Source organism: Opisthocomus hoazin, chromosome 7, assembly GCF_030867145.1.
Source record: "Opisthocomus hoazin isolate bOpiHoa1 chromosome 7, bOpiHoa1.hap1, whole genome shotgun sequence".
In the NCBI taxonomy this organism is placed as follows: domain Eukaryota; kingdom Metazoa; phylum Chordata; class Aves; order Opisthocomiformes; family Opisthocomidae; genus Opisthocomus; species Opisthocomus hoazin.
This window is the reverse complement of record NC_134420.1, coordinates 64859233-64882976: the sequence shown is the minus strand read 5'-3', so window position 1 is coordinate 64882976 and position 23744 is coordinate 64859233. Positions and strand designations below refer to the sequence as shown.

At 42.2% G+C, this 23744-nt stretch overlaps 1 protein-coding gene across 1 annotated transcript in view; it reads right to left on the bottom strand.

Moving 5' to 3' along the window:
• Positions 1-12127, bottom strand: part of ADSS1 (adenylosuccinate synthase 1) — a 29528-nt gene extending 17401 nt beyond the window's left edge. The window contains exon 1 of the mRNA XM_075426719.1: positions 11861-12127. Coding sequence (XP_075282834.1) covers positions 11861-12043 — 183 coding nt within the window. The 5' untranslated portion in view covers positions 12044-12127. The remainder of the gene's footprint in view (positions 1-11860) is intronic.
• Between the last annotated feature and the right edge of the window lie 11617 nt (positions 12128-23744).

Genomic DNA, 23744 nt, shown 5'->3' with positions numbered 1-23744 from the left:
GCCTCCCAGATATAATAAGCTGGTTGTAGGAAAACCTGGATCTAGTTAAAGGTACTGAACTATCTACCAGGCTAATAAATCATGCAGGAGACTCCTTTACATATTTAAGAGGTCTGAGACTGGATGGATTGCACCGGCTGAAACACTAGCTGATTTTTCTGTAGTGGTATTACACTCGAGAAAGAGGTTAGTAACTTCTGCAACAATTAGCTTTCCTTTTCTGCCTGCCCATAGATGATGGCAAGCTGGAAACTTTGAGAGAATGAACTCCATCATTTACCACTGATTTAATCACTACTACAAAAAACAACCTTCATGTTTCCTAAGAAAATTGGGAACCAGGCTCCTTCAAAAGTATTGGTTGTCACTAATACTATATATTCTGCTTTTCTTAATCAACATGAACAAATGAAATCAGGCTTGAGGACTCACAATCTGAGAAAACAGCACTCCTAAATTATAGTCAGAAGTGTCTTCTTGTATCCTAAAATTTTAGAAGGTGGGATATACCAGTATGAGAATGTTTATTAAAGACAGTGTATGATTTTGGAATTTTTCCTGAACCACTGAGACCCAGACAAATGCTGTTTTTTTCTTTAGCAAATGCTTAAAAAGGGACATTAATTGATCAGCTGTGAAAGCCAGCATACATAAATAAATGCTTCAGCACAGAAACATCAGCAGATATGATACATCCTTTAATTGCCCAAATCTCTGAATCCACTTTCAGTCCCTCTGGACAGATAACATAAACCAAGAATTCAGTGACAGACCTTATAAAACAGCACTTCTCTAATCTAAAGCTAGTGTTGACAGCTCTGGAACTGTTTTTATGCACTACTCATGTTGGTCTGCGTTTCCTAAACAAGTGTCTTCACAGTATATTTTTACAGCTCAATTAATTACATTTTTACAAATATAATTAAAGTGGTAGCAGAGCATTGAATTGCCCAACAGACACTATCTAACTTGTAAAACATACCACTGGTCTGATGAGATACTTTCTGTTCATTATCCGGTCATCTCAGTCGTTTCTCATATTCAGTTTCACAGACATTCTAAAAGCATACTGGCAGTCTAATAGCTCAGACATTAAAGATATCTACTCATTTTCTAATATTACTTGAGTGCTAAGACTCAATATAGGGTCTACATGAGCCATTTCTTTTGCTAATGAAGTATAAGCGAAACCTAAAAGCTTGTATGGGCTTAATCTGAAGATTATGTAACTGAAGGTGGAGAGAACTACCCGGTACACTGCAACCATATAGGCTCCCTTCTTTTCCTCACATGGCACTTCACTAAAGTGGTGTCAACACTAACACACCTAGTGACAGTATTCTCTGGACCCTCAGGAGGCTTCCACTTCACCGATGAAATCTCTGCTTGGCCCTTGCTTCAAACGCAGCTCTGCATAATGAGCTTCCATTTAGTATTCAACCCAACTCACAGAATCTCCACTGTGCACCACTGTTCTCAACTGAATTTTATTTATCTTTCATCATTTGCCCTTTCCTAGGTCATTTCCCCTTCCTAGAGGTGGTACCTGCCTTTTTTTGTGGTTCTTCAAAACCTTATCTAACGAAGGGAACGTTAAGGCAACAGCTTCTGACAGATTAAGCACCAGTGCCACTTTGGCATCATCTGTACTGTGAAAGGATGGTATGACCAGAGATAACAATCAGCTTTCACTTCCAAAATCTGGGAAGCCTGGGCATTCCCATTAAACCACTCTGGCATGGGACGTTCTGTCCAAAGAAGGAACCATAGTTGACCTACTGAAGCTCCAAAAGTCTAAGAGTGTAACTGGGATGACCTCAGTGTCTTGAGCATTAGCATCCATTTCCTTACTTCTCCTGCAGTGATTCCAACAGATTCAGGAGCACTTGTGTCCCTTCTGTTAAGCCACTTCAGTGACTATTAAACCTGTGCCAAATGCAGGAAACCTACCAGGTGCAGGTGATCAGGGCTATCAGTTACAGCAAACTGCAGCAATGAAGCAGGACTTGAGAACTAGAAAGTATTAAGCAAGCCAAAGACAACAGGACAGATATCTTACTACAGCAATAAGACCTAAATATCCATTTAGGAGGCTCACCTCCAGAGAGCACAGAAAAATCCTTGCTTCGAGGCGCTGCCTATGCAGCAATACTTTTTGACTGTGTAGCCATGGCTGTTGTTCTTCATATTGCTATATTACAGTTTCAGAGCATATAAATGCTTGTTTCTAACAGTATTTGGTGGGTGTTAAAGTTCTTCACATTTAAATCAGGCACCCAAGAAAAAACAACTTTCACTGAAGTCATTCATAGCCTGCAGTGGAAAATTAGTATTCAGCCTTTTGAAAGTACCTACGCTGCTTAACTAATCAGTTTTTATTAACTTTGAAAGCAGTAGAAGTTGAGGCTCTATTAACAGCATTAAATATGTATAATTTCAATATATTCTGCACAGGGAATGCTCTATTACCTTGTAGTGCTTCAAGCTATATTCCTTTTCTTCTAAAAACCAGCAGACCACCAGCAATGTGGTTTAAATTCAACAACCTCAAATGCCTATCATTCCAGGCTGGAAAACAAACTTTAAATTAATTGAAAGAGTTGTAACATGTTGATTTCCAGAGTTAAACAACAGGAAACATACTTTGCATTATTTTCAGAGCAGAGTAATCCTACACGGTGAGGTTTAGTTGTTAGGTTTTTTAAAATTATTTTTACAGAATGTTGAAGTTAGACTCAAATAAAAACTAAGATTTTTTTTTCTGGAAGATTTTAATCTATATTTTCAGACTTCTAATAATCAAAGTATAAAGTTACATGTTGTCCCAGTACCAAAAAAAAAAAGCTAAAGGAGCCTCAGCTGCTTTATAAAATACCCAAATGTTTTTTTCAGATACATTATTTAAAAAGAAAATACTTTTCCAAGCTTTTTATGCGCTGACCTATTTGTGATACTGCATTCTTGCACTGAAATGGTGTACTTTGATTACTCTTCTACAACTGGTGAACACAAGCACTGTATCAACACACTAATGGAGAAGCTATTCCATTTTACCAGTGTTAACAACTGTATGCTTGCATAAATACTATCTTTCAGGGAATTAATAATTATTAAGAACAGATTGGTAGAGGAGAACAGAGTCTTTATCTTGTTGGTAAAACTTACAAAAAAAAGATGAAGAAACAAATCCACCTTCCAAAGTGCTCAGCCATTTCAAGGCTGATGTTTTGCTCTGTATTGGGCTTTTTTCAAATCACCTCTTCTATTCTCTGCAGCTGAAACATCCCAAGACAGAAACAGAATTTCTATTCTGAGCAGCAATGGGGCTGCAGGAACTTCTGCCTCCCAGCTAGCCTTACGATAGATATTTGAATAAGAATGAAATGAGTCCTGATGCTCAGATGTGTTTCTCCCTGCCGGTGCCAGCCAGGCAGTGTGCAGGAGACTGCATTCTGCATATGTGGGAGGAGTGTTTTCATATACTTTGCTGGTTTCCTCTGGTTAGCACATCTTTCATTTGATCAGTGCTTCCCACAATGCTCCAAATTAACTTGATTAACAAACTAGATTGATATGAAAAAAATCACCAGAGCACATATATAATGCCTTAAAACCTGATGATAGTTTCATGTAACTAGAGGATGAACACAAAACAGGTATGTTTCTGATGGGTCCCACAGTGACCAGTTCTTACCCTCTTCCAGTTGGCAATGTTAATCAATGCAGTGGGGAAAACCCCAGAAACTTATCACTGAAGATCTGCAGCTGACACCACTGTTTGCGTGATGTACCAGCCGTATGCAGCGGTCTGAGATCCTTAGCCAACTAGTGCAACACTGAACACATGAAATGTCGTGACCGGGTTTAGAATAAATGAATTAGAAACATAAAGGTAGGCCAAACTCTGGATGGGAGATATCTATGCTAGGATGCATGTGGAGGTGTCTGAACAAAGTTTCAGTACTGGCTGCAAACTTCGCATGTATAAATGGGAATATCAAGTAGGAGTACAGGGATTGTATTTCCTCTCCTTTTGGCAGTGGTGCAACTGCTACTAGAATACCATGTCCTTGGTACTCAGACAAGATTACAAGATGATCCCCTCTGGCATTATAATCAATGAATTTGTAATCAATGAATTGGAATACCCGCTACAAAACAGCAGTTTGGGAAGTCTGCATCAGAAAACAAGTGCTATGATTCCTGTCCATCTCCTTTCATTCTAAGTGTCCCAGGTCTACTAATTCCATCCATCAATGAAGCAAAACATTTTCTGAAATTCAGCTGCATCTGCAGGCCGCATACTTCTCATCATACTATGAAACAGACCATGAAATACTTCAGTTTTCTTATCTGGACTGAGGAATTTTCTTCCATTTATAGCATTTAATGTGTGATTCTGAATAAATGAGAAAGAGCACTGTTAAATAAATTGTTTCTTCTTTCTTTCTACAATTTAATTAATGACGGTTATTTCCAACCTACATTAGCAACTGCCTGGAACTAACTTGAATAATTGTACCTAAAGTGAGTGGCAAATATTCATGCCGTGACACCAATCCTCATCAGCCAAATCCAGTTTGCCCTGCTCTTCTTCCCAAAGAATACATGTGCAGTAACAGTTTCACGTAAGCACAACTCTGCACAGAACTGCTATGTCCAGTTCCTGTGTGTGTTCCTCCTGTGCCCCTTCTCACTGTCTCAAAGAGATCCCACCTTCCTAATTACAATAGTGATCTCTTCAGAAGTTCCTGAATTCCCATGGAAGAAGACCTTCTAAAGCCTAATGAAATAATTAGTATGATCGTAGACACGGACACTCTTGAGAAGAGCTGAGCAAAACTTTTGACCTTTTAAAGAAATATATAAAATATTTCTAATGCAAATATCCAAAAGAAAGCTCATATCATGTTTTGCACTAATAACGTAGTAATCTTCCTTTACTACAAATGAAAAGTGACCCTAACTTAAATGGAGGCCTTGGTCTTCCTCAAAACCTGAAAAACGCAACTGGAAAAGCCAGGTCTAATTCAAATCCATTTTTAAACAGCAGTCAGTGTAGACAAACTAGACACTCTTAAACTCTAGTTATTTTCTCTCAAATTGAATTCAAAGTTTGGTCAAACGACGTAAAAACAATCTACTACGACAGACCACCACAACAAAACACACACCTAACTCCAGCAGAAAATGTAACTGAAATAATGAATTCAGGGTAGATTAACAGAAAATACTGTAGTGGAAAAAGCATTCTGAATAATGTTAGCAGAATCCCAAAACAAAGGAAATGGAACATGAAAAATGTAGACGTGACTGCTCATCTTTAGTCCTCTCTTCCGAAGAAGTGTAGTCATGTCCCTGGGGGAAGTAATATGATCCAAGGACATGAGCACAACTTTTCTTTTATCTGTAAACAAGTTAACAACAGCCAGTGAGTTACACCAGGAATGAAACAGAACAGATGTCATTTCAGTTTAATTTTCAGCTGTTTTCTTTTGATGCTTGTAGAGGATAATACATTTATCAGGCTTTATGAAAGGGATTGAAAATTAAGCTTGCTTTCTTATGGAGATTTGGAAACTTTAAACCTGACCTTCTCATACAGTATTTATAATCCTGGTGGTCCTGAGATGATCTCGCTGATGCCCAAAGGAGAGGCTAGTTTAAAATAGCAGTGTCACCATGTTGTTCTAAATCCTAAAATGATATAGTGTAGCATTTAAATATGTGTAAGCAAAATAAAAAGTAAAATTTGGGTAAAATGTTACAAATGACACATTGTCACAAAAAGTTTCAATTTTGAAAGGGTGGACTTCTTTATTGCAGCTAAGGAAACCACTCACACTTAATGAACCCTTTCCTATGTTGAATAGCAAAAGAAAACCTACCTGGTTTTTGCAGGGAATCTTGCAAAAAGTTACTTACAAAGCAATATGCCTATATGAATGTACATGTGCATGCAAACGGTATTATCAACCTTTCCAAACATTAGGGAAATCAAAAACAACAGTCCAGAAGTCACCGAACACTCATGACTACAAGGTCATCAATCTCTTCACTGAAGATCATCAAGCACTAAATCATTAGCAGATTAAAGCCTTTACATGCTACTTTATCCTGTAGGAAGAAATTATACTAAACATCGGGGTTAAGTCTCACTGAAAGGAGAGCAACACGATACATACACGCAGAGAAAAACAGTAGCCCACAAGCTCTGGAACTCCACGTAATCATCACATAAAACTGCCCTAATTTAATTCCCGTTGCAAACAGTTCCAGCAGCTCATGATCAACAGAGACTTTCACAACAACTTGTGGCTGCCTTGCCCTGCCATGTCAGCAGCACAACAGTGGAACAAAAGAAACCACCCTGTCTCACACCTAAACCACTGAGAAAAATTTCTTGTCTGGCATTTCTGCCACATTTGGGTTTTATTATTCAATCACTTGCTCACAGTATATTTTTTTGCATTCCTCAGAATATAATTTCTAACATATATGGTATTTACTTTGCATTCATTAAAACAGTAGAATAAGAAAATAAGGAAACCGATAATAATAGTAACAGTTATTTGTACCGTAAGTGTTGGGGACGTCCTTTCACACTTTCCTAGATCTTTCTCTCATTTTGCAAGCAATTCTCATACCCAAAACTTTCTCAGGCTTTTCTTACTGGTTAGCCATTCTCAATCTTATTTGTTAACATCTACTACACCCAGAAAACTAGCCAGTCAAGGCCCTTGGTATAAGATTTGGGCTAAATCTCTTCACTCCACATAACTGCAAACTACTCAACCACAAAAGACCTGAACAGCAAGTTTTTCTGGTACCTTTTCCAACCTCCTTAGCTTTTCTTCCGTATTAACATCAACTACGATTTTTGTCCATCTGTCTCAAAAGATCAGATGATCTCTTTCTAAAACCAAAGCAATTCTTAACTTGAAAGTATACTGACTTGGACAGAGGAAATGTTCTAAAAAGTGGCTGCATATTTAGTGAAAAATAAAAGCACATTAACATGCAAAGCTTAACAAATCTAGTAATAGCTCTTCTTACTGCAACTACATTCCTACAATTTGGTGGTGTTTCTTCAACACCAGTTCTTAAGGGAATGCTGACAGCATCAGGCAGATTGGTTCCAGATTTCTGGATGCTAGAAGTGTCACAGGTCTGACACATCCAGCATTGGCATGGGCAACTCTGCAACAAAGGCTTGAAAAAACCTTAAAAACAGTCTCGGACTAATCACTGCTGCTGAATCACTGTCACTGGTTTGGGTATGAAGTGAAGGAAAGGCGTGCATTTATGCTGTGACTGTTTTACCAATCTATTCAGTAACTGAGATCAATCCCACTGCAGGTTATGATTATCATCACAGGGACTCTACTAATTTACTAGCAACATTTTTTTGCATCTTTCACATCAGGCTTTCCTCCTCTTCAAATTTTTTAATCAAATCATTTATGGGGCATTCTCTTACAGTGCATTTGGATGTTTTGTTGAAAAACAATATACTGCACAAGCAAACTTCATGAGGAAAGGCAGAATTGTTCACTTTCCACCACAACAGGAATTCCTAGACATTCTGGGTTCACAGCTAAATTATAAAAGAGGAAGTGTCTCACGAGTAATTTACCATTATTAGCAAAGATGTATTTCTTGGCAAAGTACCTTCTCCTGCCATGTATGACAATGCATGCTGTTTCCTTTTCCATTCACAACCATACAGAAGTGTGCAGTCAACATGTTCAGTGAAAAGTTATTATTACAAGTGTTCCTTACATAATCTCAGCTTAAGGAAAGAGCTAGAACTGCATGACCACCAGCTGTCCTCAGTTAACTCTGAACTTACTACAGCAGTTCCACATAGGACTTTTTCGGAACAGATCTAGTTTAAGTGGTGCCTCTGGAGGCACATCACCTCGGCAGTTGTGACAGCTGACTGTGTGATCATGATCCAAACGAGATCTGAGAAATTATGTAATTAAAAACCAGTCACAAGGTCTAGTTCTGAAGGAAGCCACACAACAACATGTGAGGTGATGTGAGAAATGTGCAGCTGGAATGAGAGCTGCCACTAAAGAAATCATGATCTGAAGCCATGTTTTGAACAATGCCAAACCTGTCTTCATTAATGTACGTGTCCAAATTGCTTAGGCTTACATCAGGACTTCCTGTTCTATGACAACATGCTAAGAGGCAGGTAAAAAGTGAACTTCCATTTTTTCTAACAGTTAAAAGCTTCAAGCAAATGCACAGACCATGTTTTTAAAGGAAACGTCAAAATGAAACATTTGTGGGTGAACTCTTTGATTGTACCCTTCCCTGAAAATATACTGGTGATTCAAAGCATTGCACAGTGCAATGCAACAGTTCTATGCCTCAGGAGACCACAACAGGAAAGAAGTATTAGCCTCTATCGTTCTGGTTCTGAATGCTTTTGCTTGCTGAAAGAACAATTTAAAGGAAAAATGTTCTTGATGTTCTCCATAAAAACCGAACTTAGACAAACCTACTCAGTTCTGTAAAAACCCTGAACTGCCCGTTGTTATTCATTTATTTAGAAAACCTTTTCTGCTTGTTTATATGGGTATGTGTGCCAGTGTATCTGGTATTTTAATGAAAGCAGTCTGTGAAAAGTTTTGTTCAGCATCATCTACGAAAATGTCCAGAGATCTTTCACCCTCATTGAAACACCCTCTTTCACAAAGAATGCTTCAAGTATACAGGTGAAATAAAATCAATTACTTTAGGTGAACTAAGATTTCATGTTTACATTTTGTCACATATTTCAGTGTCACTAGTGTGAAAAGTGAATTATCATGTGTACGATAATCCACTTGTACTTAGACTGTGTATAATCTAAGGTACAGAGAAAGAAACAACATGGTCAACAAATTCAGACTCTTCAATTCATATGAAGTCAAATTCTGATAACTCAGGAAAATTAATGAGGCCAGAGTTTTCATGCAGAATTTTCTTTAACATATTTTGAAGCTTCCCTTGTAGCTGTAAAGGATTCCCTATTCCCATGTGCCTGCTTGCCTTTCTTTCCAGTATGCCAGGAAACACCATTTCATTTTTCTCTGCAGCAATCTAGCTGTCACAGATTTTTCTCACGAAATCAACACGCTAAAAACACTTGAGAAATGTTTAATGAAAATTATTTCCTTCCATAGAAATATTAGGGTACTACTATTTTGAGAAAGCTCTTCAAACCCAAATTTGGCCCTGAATTTAAATTCTACTCTGAAGGGGGAAGGGAAGCTTTAAAAAATGTTAGATCAAAGAGTATCCTACTGTGATGAAGAATTAATCTAGTTGAGGCAGCATTTTAAGAGACAAACATCCCCCTTTCAGTCATTTCTTTTCTAGCTTTCCCTACTTTCATTTTGCTGAGGACTAAAACAAGCTGGTAAACACTGTTTCTATCAAAGTCTCAGCAAACAGAGTGGACAGGACATCAGGAAACATCCTGATGGAACTTTTGCCTCAAGTGTCTAATAAGGGAGACCTTCAGTGGTGTGTTTTTTTTTTTTGTTTTTTTTTTTTTTTAAGCAATCTACTCTAGTACACAAGTGCTATTGCACTAAAAAAGTTTTTCTTAGTTTCTAGTGTGAAGCAAGCACGACTCTGGTCCAAATGCTGAGGTTTTTTAAACAGCAGTAATGAAGTCCCTCTCAAACTAATTAGGCCTATAAGTTAATCACCTACCATTATCACTCACTGAACTCTAGTGAGTACTGTTCACATGCTTACACACATGCCTATCTTTACTAAGCAGTCTCATCTGAGTTCTCAGAGAGGGAAAAATCATGCACTGTTACCTACTTGCATGACTGGCTTTGAAAGTATGAAATACTTGAAGTACTAAGCTATTAAAATGACAACTTTTTCAAATGCATCATCAACACTGCCAAATTTGAAAAAAAAAACAAACCACACTTAAATATTTTTTTAAATTACTTTTCACTGAAGTTGTATAGTTTTTGCTACTGAAAAGTAAATAATTACTCGTATTTTCTCATTTTACAGAATGTTTTACCATCTTCCATAGACTCTAATCCTGAAGACACTTGCATTTAAATCAGTGCATTGCTACTCCTGCTGAAGTCTCATGCACATGGTATGTGTACATGCGTGCACCAGTGAACACTATTCTGAAAAGAGTCCAGAGCTCCTCTAGATCCACCTGCCTTCCATCCACCCTGGTCTCATCATTAGGCTACAGAAAAACAACCTGCAAGTGCCCGGCAGCGTATTAAGCCATCTAAGCCGTCTAGCCTGTTGTTAACACACTAACCCTCCCGGTATACTCACGCATGCAGAGTCCTGTATCTTTCAAAGTGTATTCTGAGGCTGCACCCGAGGGCTATGTTTGCAAATTAATTCTCTGGATGGACAGCAAATCCGTCTTGAAAGCTGCCCCAGGGCATCCCTTAAAAGCAGGTCTAAAAAGAACCAATACAATTCCTTGCAGTAATAACAGTGTGCCTACATGAAAGCACCGTTTGACTGGGGCCTACACAAAATGCTCCTCCTCAGCTAAAACTTTTAAATTATTTTTTTCTCACCAAAGCAATTATGAGACCTGTGCTTAAGTTCCTAGCAACACATTATTGGGGGTAGAGGGAAATAAAGATGGAAAAGCAGCTATAGTCCTGATAATACATTTTCATTAGCTAACTTTTGCAAGGAAATTTCTCCCCAAGGTGATGCAAGATCTTGGGAGTTTAATGTTCCAATTGAAAATGCTTCCTCCACCTTCTAAATATTTAACTCACATGACAACATTTATTTACATAATATACTTCATTACACAATTGTCCTTGGATTTACCATCTCAGCTTCAAGGATATCTGTAGCTTTTCAGTAGCTATCATGCATTTTAAAGCGGAATGAATTTCACAGTACATACCAAATGAGCTGGACTAAGCTGACGACTTCATACAGTCAACTGGTTTACAAGGACAGCTGAACAGATTATTAGCTGCATTGGTCTAATATGCTTATAGAACTTGAAAACAGTTCTTGTAAAATTTATTACTATTATTTGGGATCACCTTGGTGTCTAATCTGGCTTATAGTAGGCAAACAGTTTTAAGAATCCTTGTATTGCATTCAATTCAAAACTATGTATAAGCAAAGCTACGTAAGACATTCCCTGTTTTCATCTAACTGTTTAAATCTGGTACTTTTACACCACTTGCTTTGTTCCATTTCAAAGCATTTTTAGAATAAACTCCCAGGCACTTTGCAGGGAACGCAACCCGCCTATCCAAAACCAAGCCCCCGCAGCAGAACCGGGGAAGACCGAGGAGGCCCGGCAGCAGCTGCCCGCCGGCCGGCTCACCGCGGTGCGCTGCCCCGAGGGCCGCCGAGCCCCGCCCGCCAGCGTTACGGCCCGGGCCGGCGGGGCCCGTCCCCTCCCTCCGCCCGCCCGACGGCACCTCGGCATCTTGTGTCGCTTACCGTGAGGGGTCAGCTATTTATATTTATAGCTCAGGGCTTTTTCTTTCCGAGTGGCATTTCGAAGCGCGGGGGGGGGAGTGGGGAGGACACACACGCACATGGCTGCCCACAGCAGCGCACATTCGCGCCCCGGGAGAGGGGACGGGGAGGAGGAATAAGGAGCGGGGAGGGGAGGAAGGAAACCGACAGCAGCGAGGAGCGGCAGGAGATAAGGGCGGCGGGCGGAGGGAAACGGGGCCGGCGGGAGAACAGGGAGTGCGGCACGGGAGGGAGCGAGGGGACCCGCGGGGGAAGGAGGGCGAGGGGAGCGGGGGGTAAAGCGGAGGCCGAGGAGAGGACGGAACGCGGGGCGGGGGGAGCGGCGGGGCAGAGCCGGCCCGGCACCCACCTGGCACCGGCACACAATGTCCGACTCGGTGGCTAGCAGGTCGACCACCTTGCCCTTGCCTTCGTCCCCCCACTGCGCCCCCAGCACCACCGTCACTTTGTTACCGCCCGGCTCGCTGCGCGCCCGCTTCAGCCCGCCGCCGGGGTGGCTGCTGCGGTCGTTGGACGCCCGGGTGCCCGACATGGTGGGTAGGAGGGAGGGTGGCTGGAGCTGGAGCCGCCGGCGCCGAGCCCCGTCCCTGCGCGCTGCCCGCGCCGCGCTGCCGCCCGCCGCCCTTTAACGGCGTCGCCGCCGCCCGCCCCGCGCGGCGCGCTGACGTGCGGGTCCCGCTGCCCCGCCGGCCGCCCCGCCGCCTCCCGCTGCCCCGCCGGCCGCCCCGCGCGGTTCCACAGGCGCAGGGTCTCCTCACACGCACACGCACGCAGTCTGCTCACACACACGCACAGTACCCCCTCACACACGGTCTCCTCACACACACACGGTCTCCTCACACATACGCACAGCGTCCTTCCCCCCCCCCCTCCCCGGTCTCCTCACACGCACAGAGTCTCCCCACGCACGGTCTCCTCACACGCACAGGCCCCGCCCGCCCAGTGTCCTCACACACACGCACAGTCGTCGTCCCCCCACGGTCCCCTCACACACACACGGTCTCCTCACACACACACACACAGTCGTCGTGTTGTTCCCCCCCCCCCCCCCCCCCCCGGTCTCCTCCCACACCCAGTCTCCACGCACACAGACGCACACGCCGACCGCCGAGGCGCAGGGGCTGTGGCAGCGTGAGGCACGCACAGTCCCGAGGCACACACGTGCGACAGGGGCAGCTCGGGGGGACGTGGGCCTGAGTCACGCTCTTGCCTGAGGCAGCCAGGCCTGTGGCATGGATGGGCAGACGGACGGATGGACGCTGGGTCACGCAGCGCTGTGTCGCTGTGAGGTGCGCTCACGAGCTGGTCCGTGCCGCTGACACGGCTCTGCGTGATGCAGAGACACGACGCACGGGTCCGGGGCATGTGGGTGTCGCGGTGGTCTGAGGTCTGTGGGGCCGTGTCACAGGGACGTGTGGACGCGTGCTGTCCTGAGGTGTGTGACTGTCACTGTGAGACACATGAGCACTGCTGGAGTGTGCGTGACAGTGACACGGCGAGACGGACCCACGCGCTGGTCTTGGGCACAGGGACAGTGTCACTGAGACGCTCACAGAGCCCTGAGGGGCATGAGCCCGTGTCGCTGACAGACAGACAGACACTGGGCTGAGAAACACGGGTCGCTGTCGCTGTAACACAGGTGCTGCTCTGAGGCATGTTGCTGACAGACAGACAGCAAACTGCACGCGCAGGGTAGCCTGGCACGTGCACAGATACCCTCGGAGTACCCCGCGATACGCAACAGGCAGAGGGAGAAGGACAGGCACACAGGCTGCTCCGGCACACACAGGTCATGAGACACAAACATCTACCCGCTGGCCCGAGAAACGCGGGCAGGCGCACTTGGAGCTTGACAGACACACACGCTAGCCTAAAATACATACGACTGTCGCTACTCAGCTGGCACGTACCCCATTGACAGGCATACACATACCCTGTCCTGGTGGCCTGAGGCAGCCGAGACCATCTTGGCGAGGCGCACATGCACAGCCACACATACACTCACACACTGATCTGGAAAAACACAGGACCGTCACTGCGAGACAAACAAGCGGGGCGCGTGGCGCTGTGTCACAGGGACAGGTTTACGCACCTGCTTCCCTGGTGTGACAGGCCAACAGACAGTGCCTGGCACCCATAACCCCTTCCCCGTGCAAGAGCCATTCGCTAGGCTTGGCTTTTTCTGTAACGCTGAACTCTCTAGCTCCTGGCATATGGCACTGTGTCCTTAAAAAAGCAATTTGGAAAGTGGAAGCTTTACAGACTAGTCTGAGCCCATGCAGCTGTGTTAGTACAAGGCCTATCGATGCACGTACATGCCTGCACACACACGCACGCACAGAAGCAAAACACCAGCAGAACATAGCAGGCTGCAGCTTCAGACGGGAGCAACTGCACCAGCTGCTGCTTGTGCACTCCTTCTGGCAAATCTGTGTGTGTGATTACCACCAAGAGCAAGTGACAGAAATTCAGCATTTTCAAGTGACACATTCCTTCTCTTACACTGTGGCTCAGACAAGATACCACGATAGATACAAGATCACACAAACATGTGTGTGCAGTGGCCAAAATGCAGACAGGTACTCGTACAATCCATTACTCTGGTGTAACAATGAAAGGAAAGTGCTGGAATACTTAAACGAGCTCCTGAGAAATACAGCAGCATGTACAGCTCATTTCAAACACGTACAAATGGCCTCAAGTTGTGTCAGGGAGGTTTAGATTGGATATTAGGAAAAATTTCTTTACTGAAAGAGTGGTCAGACATTGGAACAGGCTGCCCAGGGAAGTGGTGGAATCACCATCCCTGGAGGTGTTCAAAAAACGTGCAGACATGGCACTGTGGGACATGGTTTAGCAGGCATGGTGCTGTTGGGTTGATGATTGGACTTGATGATCTTATAGGACTTTTCCAACCTCAATGATTCTATGATTCTGTATACTGGGTCAGTATGTGTGCATGTGTATATGTATACAAGCATCTACCCATTCATATACACATATATGTATGAGTTTACATGTGTGTGTGCATAGAAGTGGTATAGAACATATTCCAGACTCCAGCACCTTGTAAGCCTTCATGGTGGCAACCAGAGCAGACATTTGCTCTGCTTCCTTTCTAGCATTTGCAATATTTCCTGTAGGAAAAGGAGGCTGGGAAGGTTTAACGTTCTGGGTGCTCCAGCTGAGTATTTGGCATCGCTCAGCGGAGATGATAAATACGGAAAAGAGGTCTGGAAGGGAGCTCCTGATGTTTGAGCCTAGTTTGCCCTGCTACTGCAGTCAACTAAATCCTACATCACCTTGCTGTTCCTACTGAATAACTGTTCCAGAGCTGCTCTGTTAGAAACCTCTGCTAATTTCCACCCTTCTGGCCAATTTATATCCATATGTTCTGGGTTGATGTTGCCATTTAATTCAAATACTTCTTCCTCTCCCTTTCCTGTGTAGTATTTATAGAAGGAATTACATCCAGTCTTGGGCTTTGTTTTGCTCGACAGAAAGAGACAAGGTTTTTTACTCTTCTCCTCTAAAGACCGTCTCTCAATTTGCTGGTTGTTCTCATCTGCCTGTCCTGCACCTGTTCTGAATTTGGTTCATGGTTCTTGAACATGGGCAGTTAAAGTTCTACACTGTGGTCCATGTGAAGTTCCATAGTATCCTCTACACGGGAATTAATGTCTTCTCCTTTCAGCTGGAAATATCTCACCTAAGACATTCCTGGCCTTGCCAAGTTTCACATGCGTGATGAAACTCAGCTCCTCTCCCACACTGCTTCACTGCACTGCTGGTGTCTCACACACTGAAATGCTGCTACCTCTTTTTGCCATTGGCACTCCACATGCACATACAGCTGCTTGGTATTTCACGTATATGTTCACAGCCAGACGCCATGTGCAATCTAACATAGCCTGGAAGACAAACCTCCAGCTCACGTTTCAGAATTTTGCATTGTAGAATTTTAACCTTTACTTTTATTTTGACCACTATTTCAGTTGTAGGGATGGGAAGTTTCTGTGAAGTCTTTTAAGACGTGGTTCCTGTGGTCTAATGCACACCAAATGTCTGGCCACAACTCCTCAAGCATAGGCGTTGCATCAAACTCTTTGGACTGCTTGCCCTGGTACCAGCCAGTCTAGAGCTCCCCAGCATCCCAGTTGAGCTTGAACTTGTTCCACCTGACATGGGAATAGCCAGCACGGGCCGTGTTTCTCTTTGCAGCCACGCACTGACAGCTTGTGGACCTCGTAAGAAAAGCTTCTGCACTGGTCTATGATCTCAGTCATTTGCAGCCAGCCTGGCCCTGCTATGCAGCGGAAATTCCTGTTCATGAGTTGAACTTCTCTTTGCCTGGTACCTTAGCTCCCTTTGTAGTTGCACTTGCCCCATACTCCACACCACACTGAGTCCCTTAATGAAGTGCATGTCTACTGCATTGGGTCTGTCTTGAGAGTTGGCAAAGGAAGCTGGTGCCAGAGTGATCCGTCTCTACTTTTGCTTTTCCCTTTTGTACATTATCCCGTTTCATTCCCCTCCAGGCTTTTATTTTCCTTCAAAATTTCCTCTAAAGCTTTCCTTACTTTTCCATCAAATCTTTCAGATTTTTTTGCTGCTTAATACCAAAATAATTTTGTCCATTAAATAACAAAAATTGTGTCATCTTGTTGTGTAATAAGTATTTGTCAGGCATTACATTTACCGTTGCTTTTACAATTTGAAAACACGAGCCCCAGGGACAGCAAAATGTAGCAGTGGTGTCACTCAGTTCCCTCACACACACACTAATTCTCCTCAGAACTGATGGCTTGTGAGCCAGCTCCACACAGCTAGAATGCAAAAATACCCTTTGCTGCAAGAAATACATATTCCCGGTGCTGTTCCTCTGCAGGAGAAGCTGTATACAGCTCCGTTCTGAAGTCAGAGAGGATCCCAGAGTTGTATTTGTTGTTATTTTTATGGCCTTTAGCATTGCCATTCCTGCATGGCTTTTTTTCTCTCTATATGATACTCTACACTCATTAGTGTAGGAACTCAAATCTTTTTCCAAAGTAATGTTGTTGCTGTTCTTTTGTTTGGTTGGTTGGCTTTTGGTTATGCTCTGCTTTTATTAAAAGCAAATCATCCTGGCATGACTACATGTAAATTGTCCTGCTTAGGGACAGAATCTAGCCTTCTTAACAGGAGATGACAGCGTTTTCAGCTATTTGTTCTTTATGGCTCTCAGTCACAAAGAATAAGTTAGAAAATTTCATATATCTTCAAAGTGACTAGCTTGGTGGAAGTTTCTGCATTTTTTTGTGCAAAGAAAGGTCAGTTTCTCTGTTCTTAATAGCCAGAAAATATGCTGGGGTTTTCTTCTTGTGTTATTTCAGATGTAGCAAACTTGAAAATTTTTTGATGTTCTCTTCAGCATTTCTGTAATCAGATCCACTGTTATCAGATCCGCTGTCATTCTGAGATGGTCAGAAACTCCAGCTGTATTTTTTTTTTCCAGTGCCAACTATGTCACACCTTCCATTTTTGTAAACAGTTTTACGTGAAAAAATTACTGAACTAGTAAGAAAACTGTCAAGCAAACTAACCAACCAGGGGACAATTTCTCTTTATAAAAGTTGAAACCGTGTAACTCACCATAGAAATAATATGAAGCAGTTCATTACTTGAAGTGATTTATTATTCTTCTTACACCAACTTAAATGCAAACTCATCTCAAGTCCACCAAAGTAAATGGATTTAAATCCATTTTGATGTGTGAGATGGAAAAAAAAATCCAACCTTGAAGATTTTGCTCAGGTAAAAGCAAATGTTTGACTTTTAAATTGAGTAATACATGGAGTTAACAGTGAGGTCATGCAGAGTGACATGCAACTTGTAAGGGCTGCAGGTATACAGTGTCCCCATTCCCTGTGCATCACCCGGAGCTGGGTGCTGACGAAAGGAGTGAACCAGTAGCTCAGTGATCGGTGTCTGTATCTCAGAGGAGCTCCCTGTTCCTCGGAGCCCTTCCATTAAAACCAATTTACCTGACAACAGATGACCTTTGTAATTTCACAGGAAAACTTTCAAGCATTTGCCTTCTTAGCTAAAAAAATGCAGTGCTTTTTATTTTAGGGCAACTAATAGGAGTCAAATATGTACACATGATTAAAGCAGTGCACTTCAGATTTAATGCAGAATATATCAACCAAAACAGTACTTTTTCTTTTCAAAACTACATTTTTACCAAACACTTGTTTGTTCACAGCCCTGGTAAAAATAGTAAAATGGTGCAAAAGCATGTGAAAGACTATACTCTGAGAGTAGTAAAGAATGATTTATTTGGACAAAGCACACATCAAATCGTAAAGGCTCTGTCCGTGGTTCAAATTTTTTTCTGTTCCCATGAAAGACTTGGAGCATGAAATGGAGAGTGCACCTACTGAATGTGCAGATGGCATGAAGCTGGAAGCAACAAGAATCATGCTGAAGACCAGGATGTTTCTCTGAATAGGAGTCAAAATGTCCTATGGTTGCAAAAGAAGTCAGATATCATGCTGAGATGGAAGAACGACCCGTAAAATGCAGGAGGATGTCCTTCCACTCTCCTCAGCCCCACTGAACCGCCCAGCTGGAGATCCAGCACTGCACTGCGAGGAAGGTGAGATCCAGTTGAAGACAATCTAGAAGAGAGCCACAAGTGCATGATCACAGATTTGGAAAACCCTAGGATGAAAAACTAGGAAAGCCCCAGGATGAAAAACTGAAAGGGCTGGTGTTGTTTAGTCTAGGAAAAAGAAGACCAGAGGTGACATGATAACAGCCTCCAAATATGTAAAAAGCTGCTGCAAGTTAAAAAGGAGTGGGAGCGTGTTGTCTCTCTGGTGGGTAGGATGAAATGAAGAGTTTGCTTCTTAGCAGTCATGGTGGTGATGGGTTGACACTTGGAAGAGATGATCTTAGAGGTCTTTTCCAACCTTAATGATTCTATGATTTTATGATTCTATGATCTCATACTAGACTAAACCGACTGATCTGATAAATGTGGACAAACTTGCAGGCATATAAATCTTTATTAAGCTTGAAACAGAAGCTGGGAATAAAACCAGCCTTGCTCCAACACTGCTCCTAAGGATGGCATTTTAGCACAGCAGCATTTTAGCACCATCTTAGCACAGCAGCAGTTTGTCCAGGCTGCAGGATTCCTGTGTCCTTGGGCATTTTTTGAGAAGAGGTTAGGCAAAAATGATTCAGCATTAACTGCTTTGAGTTAGACCAGCTTTACTAACTGCGTAAATCCCAGTGCTGCCAGTCTTTTCTGACTTGTCAGACTTTTGCCCAAACCCTCAGAAAGTACATATCTACCTGTTTAGAAGCTCAGGTCAAACACTTAAGCAACACTTAAAAAGCTGCTCAGATGCCACCTAATTCTGTGATCACCTACATGTCTGTGAGTGGGCACAGGCAATTTATCCCACAGCTCAGCTTGGTGCATCAAGCTGTGAGGGGGTCTCGTGTTGGGTATTCTGCTTTGCCACCGGGTCCCTCTGTCACGGACAGTGAATGTATAAACCAGAGCAAATGCCCCCCCAGATTGTATCTGGACTATGACCACAGGCTCGCTGAAGAGTTAAGGGTCTCAGCTGTGATGTGACAGACACTGACTGGCTCAGGTCTGTTTTTCCTGACTAGAGATGTGAACACCAATGTTAGTCTCTGGCATCCTATGGTGAGCTCTCTAATTATGTGACATCATTTTCTGCCCAACAAGTAATCGAGCTGATACCAAAACCAGAGGCTGCTTCACATTATTTCAGCTGTTTGAGTATATATGCACAGAAACAAGACTGCATAAAGTCGGCGGAAATATTTAAAAATACATTTTAATGAAATGAGCTCAATTTGAGTCACCTCACCAGCCAATATGAGTTGGAGATTCTGCAGGGGGGTTTATATTTTAAAAAGTGATTAAAGGTGCATTGGAATATGGTTATGCTGCTTTATGCCTGTGAGAGCATGGCCTGAAGTCTGCCAGGCTCCCAGGGAAAGAAGTGTGGCACACTCATTGAACTGTGGGGCATGGGGTCAAGCTTTTTTTTTAAAAAAGATCTTTGCAGTTTTCTAGAATTCATGTGGAATTAGTGTCACGGCTTAATAGTTTTGTATTGTCAAATGCAATCCAAAAGCTTTTTCTCATTTATTCACCATCTTCTTTAGGAGAGTAAGAGCCAGATAGTCTGTCCTTGTAGTTGTACCTGAAAATAGTGCCACTTAAATAAAATAAAAATACTGAGGCTGTATTCAGAATCAGCACAGGATAAGCAGTCACTTGGGATCTTATCTGCTAGTATATGATTTAAAACCTCACCTAATAAGCTTCACAGGTTCAGGTACATTTGTTTAGCTCTGTTTACTAAAATAAACATATACAAAAGTGGAAGACATCCTGGATTACAAATACATACTAGAGTACAATGCAGTTGTAAGTAAACTCTGCATTGAAAGTTGTACTTGTCCTTAATATACAGTTTTTTAAAACATTATTACATGCTTTAAACCAGCAAATCCTAGGAATACCACAGTAACCCAATAATCAGTAAGCTTTTAGCAGAAGAACATTTGCTTATTTTCCCAGCTCTTGAAGACTAGATGCTTTTACTATTGCAAGACCAATTTATGCTGACGACGTTTCACCGGTTTGTTACTGACAGCCAAAAGAGTAAGTGCTGTGTAAGTACAGGCAATAAGAATTTTTCCACAGAAAAACTCTTGTATTTGACCCTGAATATCTCAACATAAGAAACTGGACTGGGGGTCTGCTTTTGCAGTTGGTTTTTATATGTAACGATGGTAGTTATGCTGCGGAACTCCTGTACTGTTCATCAGTACAGTTTATTGGCTCTTCATCCTTTAATAGCATTTAATTTTCTGCTGCAGTTACAGTAATAGAGTGACATATATAAATTCTCACCAGATATTTGACTGCATATTTCCGTATTTTGTTCTTAAGTGTTTTTGTTCTGTTGCTTACTCTGGTCATTAGCTGTGTCCCCAAATTTCCATTAGAAACAGCTCATTTTTCCACTTGGTTACCTAAAGAAACCTCTATACGTTATTTCTATTGCAATAACATACATATATTTTTTTATGTGTTATTTCTCTTGAAACAGCATATGGAAGTGGTCTTCGCCAGTATCTGATACAATTTTTCTGAAGATTTTAAATGCTCAGTAATGGAACCTGCTGCAAGAGAAGCTGAAGCAAATAAAACAAGATAGTTGCTTAATCCATTATCAAGCATGGAAAAAAAATCTTACTGTAAATGCATGTTCAGAGGAGTTAAAAAAAAAACCCTAGATGTCTGAGTCTCTGGAACCAGCAGAAGCCTGTCAGCAGAATTTTTTAGGAAATCATATCGTAAATTTTATTCACAGAAAAGCTGTGTTTTGATACATGGAACCAAGTAAGATACTGCTCTGTTCTCTTAATTGTGCCATACATTTGAATTTTGGTAACAATTTCTGACTCAGCTTGGTTCTCAGCAATTTCCAGCAGCTGCAAGCCCTCCCTTGTAAGCTGCTAATAATACATCAGCGATGCGTGCTTCTGCCTTCACCTCTTCTGTTTGAACGCGGGAGAGTGAGAGACCACCTGCCCTAAGAGACTCTGCTGCCGTGTGCTGCTGTCCGTGGCAGATCTGTCAACTGCAGAGAAATGATCCTCAGCCAGCTGGGTAAACCAGATATTGACACTGACAGAGCATGTGACGGGAGTTAAGGTCAGAGAGTCAAAGACTGTAGTACTGGGGCCTGAAAGATTTACGGACAGGATCACCCCGTGTGCTGTGTATCGCTGGCTGCAGGGGGGATACCTGCAAAATTAAAGATGTGCTTAATTCTTCGCGGGACCAGGCCTTGATAATCCTCTAAGCACATGCTAGTAGGGTTTCACCAGAATTACTTCCTGTTCATTCCCCACATCAGGAAAATACCGAAACTAATTAACTTGCTAAATACATAATTAAAATAAAAAAGTTTTGCATAGACTGAAGAATGTTAAGATGAGCTCCAACATCCTGCCATACCAGATCTGATACCCTCTGTAATTTATGTCACCGTATCCTGATGAAGATTAAAATAGATTAAAAATTGCCTGATTCTCATTGTCACCAGTGCTATGCACAGTTTTCTAAAATAGGTGCTGAAAAATAATTCAGAGTCTAAATGCTCTATCATGTTGAAGGTTATACCCCAAGAATTAAATCCGCCTTCTCACAAAGGACTAAAAATAATGACAGTTCCATCTAAACTGCGTGTTGGAAGCACAGAAAGTTCTTCTGGTCTGGTGCTCCTTTTTTTCACAGGGTTGAAGCACATCTTTAATCCTTACAGCTGCTGAATGTCACTTTATAATTTTATTTTACCATTTATTAAGTTACTTTTCTGTATTTACAGAAAAAATGTTTATTATTTTAATCTGCAGCTTTACATTAAGCATGGTATTATTGCAAAGTACGTAAAACATTTGCAGTACAGCTTGTCAAGACAATAATGAAAGCTTGTTTTGGTCAGTTTTGAATGAGTTTTATGTATTTTTAAAAACTGCGTCTAAAGATGAGTAACTGTGAAAGTATCTAAAAGAAGGCCATTAATTTAGACACCAGATACAAGGCAAAACACAGTCTTCCAAGGGGCGAGCATCTAGTGTAATGTTTAAATGAACTCCACTCAGATTTACTAATGCCATTTTTGCAGTGGTTCTCTGAAGAATCAAGAATCACAACCAAATGTTATTGGCAGAAATTTTCAAGGAAAGTGGATGTCAAGTATTTGACAAAATAAAATTTTAAAATATGCACATGCCAATGTTAGCACCAGAAATGCTTCACACCCGGGGAGGCCCAGCACAGCAAACGCTTCTCTGCATTTGTGTCTGTCATCTGTTCTTCCACAAAGCACAGACGCTCCTTTAAGCACACACGTAACTGCTTTAAGGAATCAGACCTCTAATCAGAAAAAAGCGAATGTTGTGGTAACAGTAACGTGGGACACAACTTGCCTACCACGGTCACACAGCACAGTGAAGGTCAAGTGTGCGCAACTTTCTACACCCCTAAAAGTCTGCCAACAGCTATGCAGAGCAATAGCAGGGTATTACCCACCTCTAAGCAAAATTGTAGCAACTTGCTCATTGGGAGTGGTATTTTTTCTGACATTCCTATCATGATTTCTTCTAAGCGTTCACATGCACTTGAAAATTGATGTCTTTCGTACTATACTATCTGCTTGACAACTACATAATCCACAGCTAAATCACTCTCCTTGTATTAGATCAGCCACAGCTAAACAGATAATTTCCTCCTAATTCACAAAAGGCTGGCTAGTAAAAACAGAATGAATTTTTGTTAAATGTACTGCTTTTTCCATACTCTCCCTTTAGCCTCTTTGCATCTTCTCCTTTAAGCTGCTTCTTCCTTTTCTCAGACTTGGCAGCTTGCTCCTTCCTTTCTTGATTTTCCTGCATTCAGACAGAACGACAAATAAAAAAATAAAAAAGAAGAGTTACTGAAGGAAAAGCTGGTTAAGAAACTCTCAAATTGCAATGAAGAGCTGTTCTGAATATGCCCTATGCACACTTAAAAAACTCTCAGCTGCTGGGGTTTGAGGGTAAATAGCAGAACAGAGCTTCCTGGTCAGTCCCTGTGGCCTTCATCATCCAGATGATGTTACCGGCAAACTATTTCATTAGCTTTAACTGCCATCTTCGACCGCGGACTGAAATGCATTCTTCTGAATTAGTCCCTTTATCCACAAAACAGAACACTAGTTTAACTTAATGAGCATTCTAGAGATTTATCCCATAGCAACCTAGATTTTATATTGTGTGTGTTTGGGGATTACTACCAGAAATTTCAGGAACTCTTCAACTGTGTTGAACAGCAATTCAGAGTTTCTCTTCAGGCACCCGTTAAATTTGCTAGCTGTATTTCTGCGCTGGCGTTCAGTGGCAGAGTCCAAGCTGGATGCCAGTTGGTACCAGGCATACAGCTGCCAGCATGGCATAAATCCTGTCGGGATTTATGCAAACAGGCAGGACTCTGCTTTCCACAGAGCTGCTGGTACTGGGATGATACAATTAATGGAAGAAGAGAAAGAAATTGAACAATTACTCCACGTAAAGTAAGACATTTACTCAGTGGAAGAGTATTTCTGGGGTTTGATGAGTAGCACAATTGTAGGAGAGAGTAGTTCTGAACA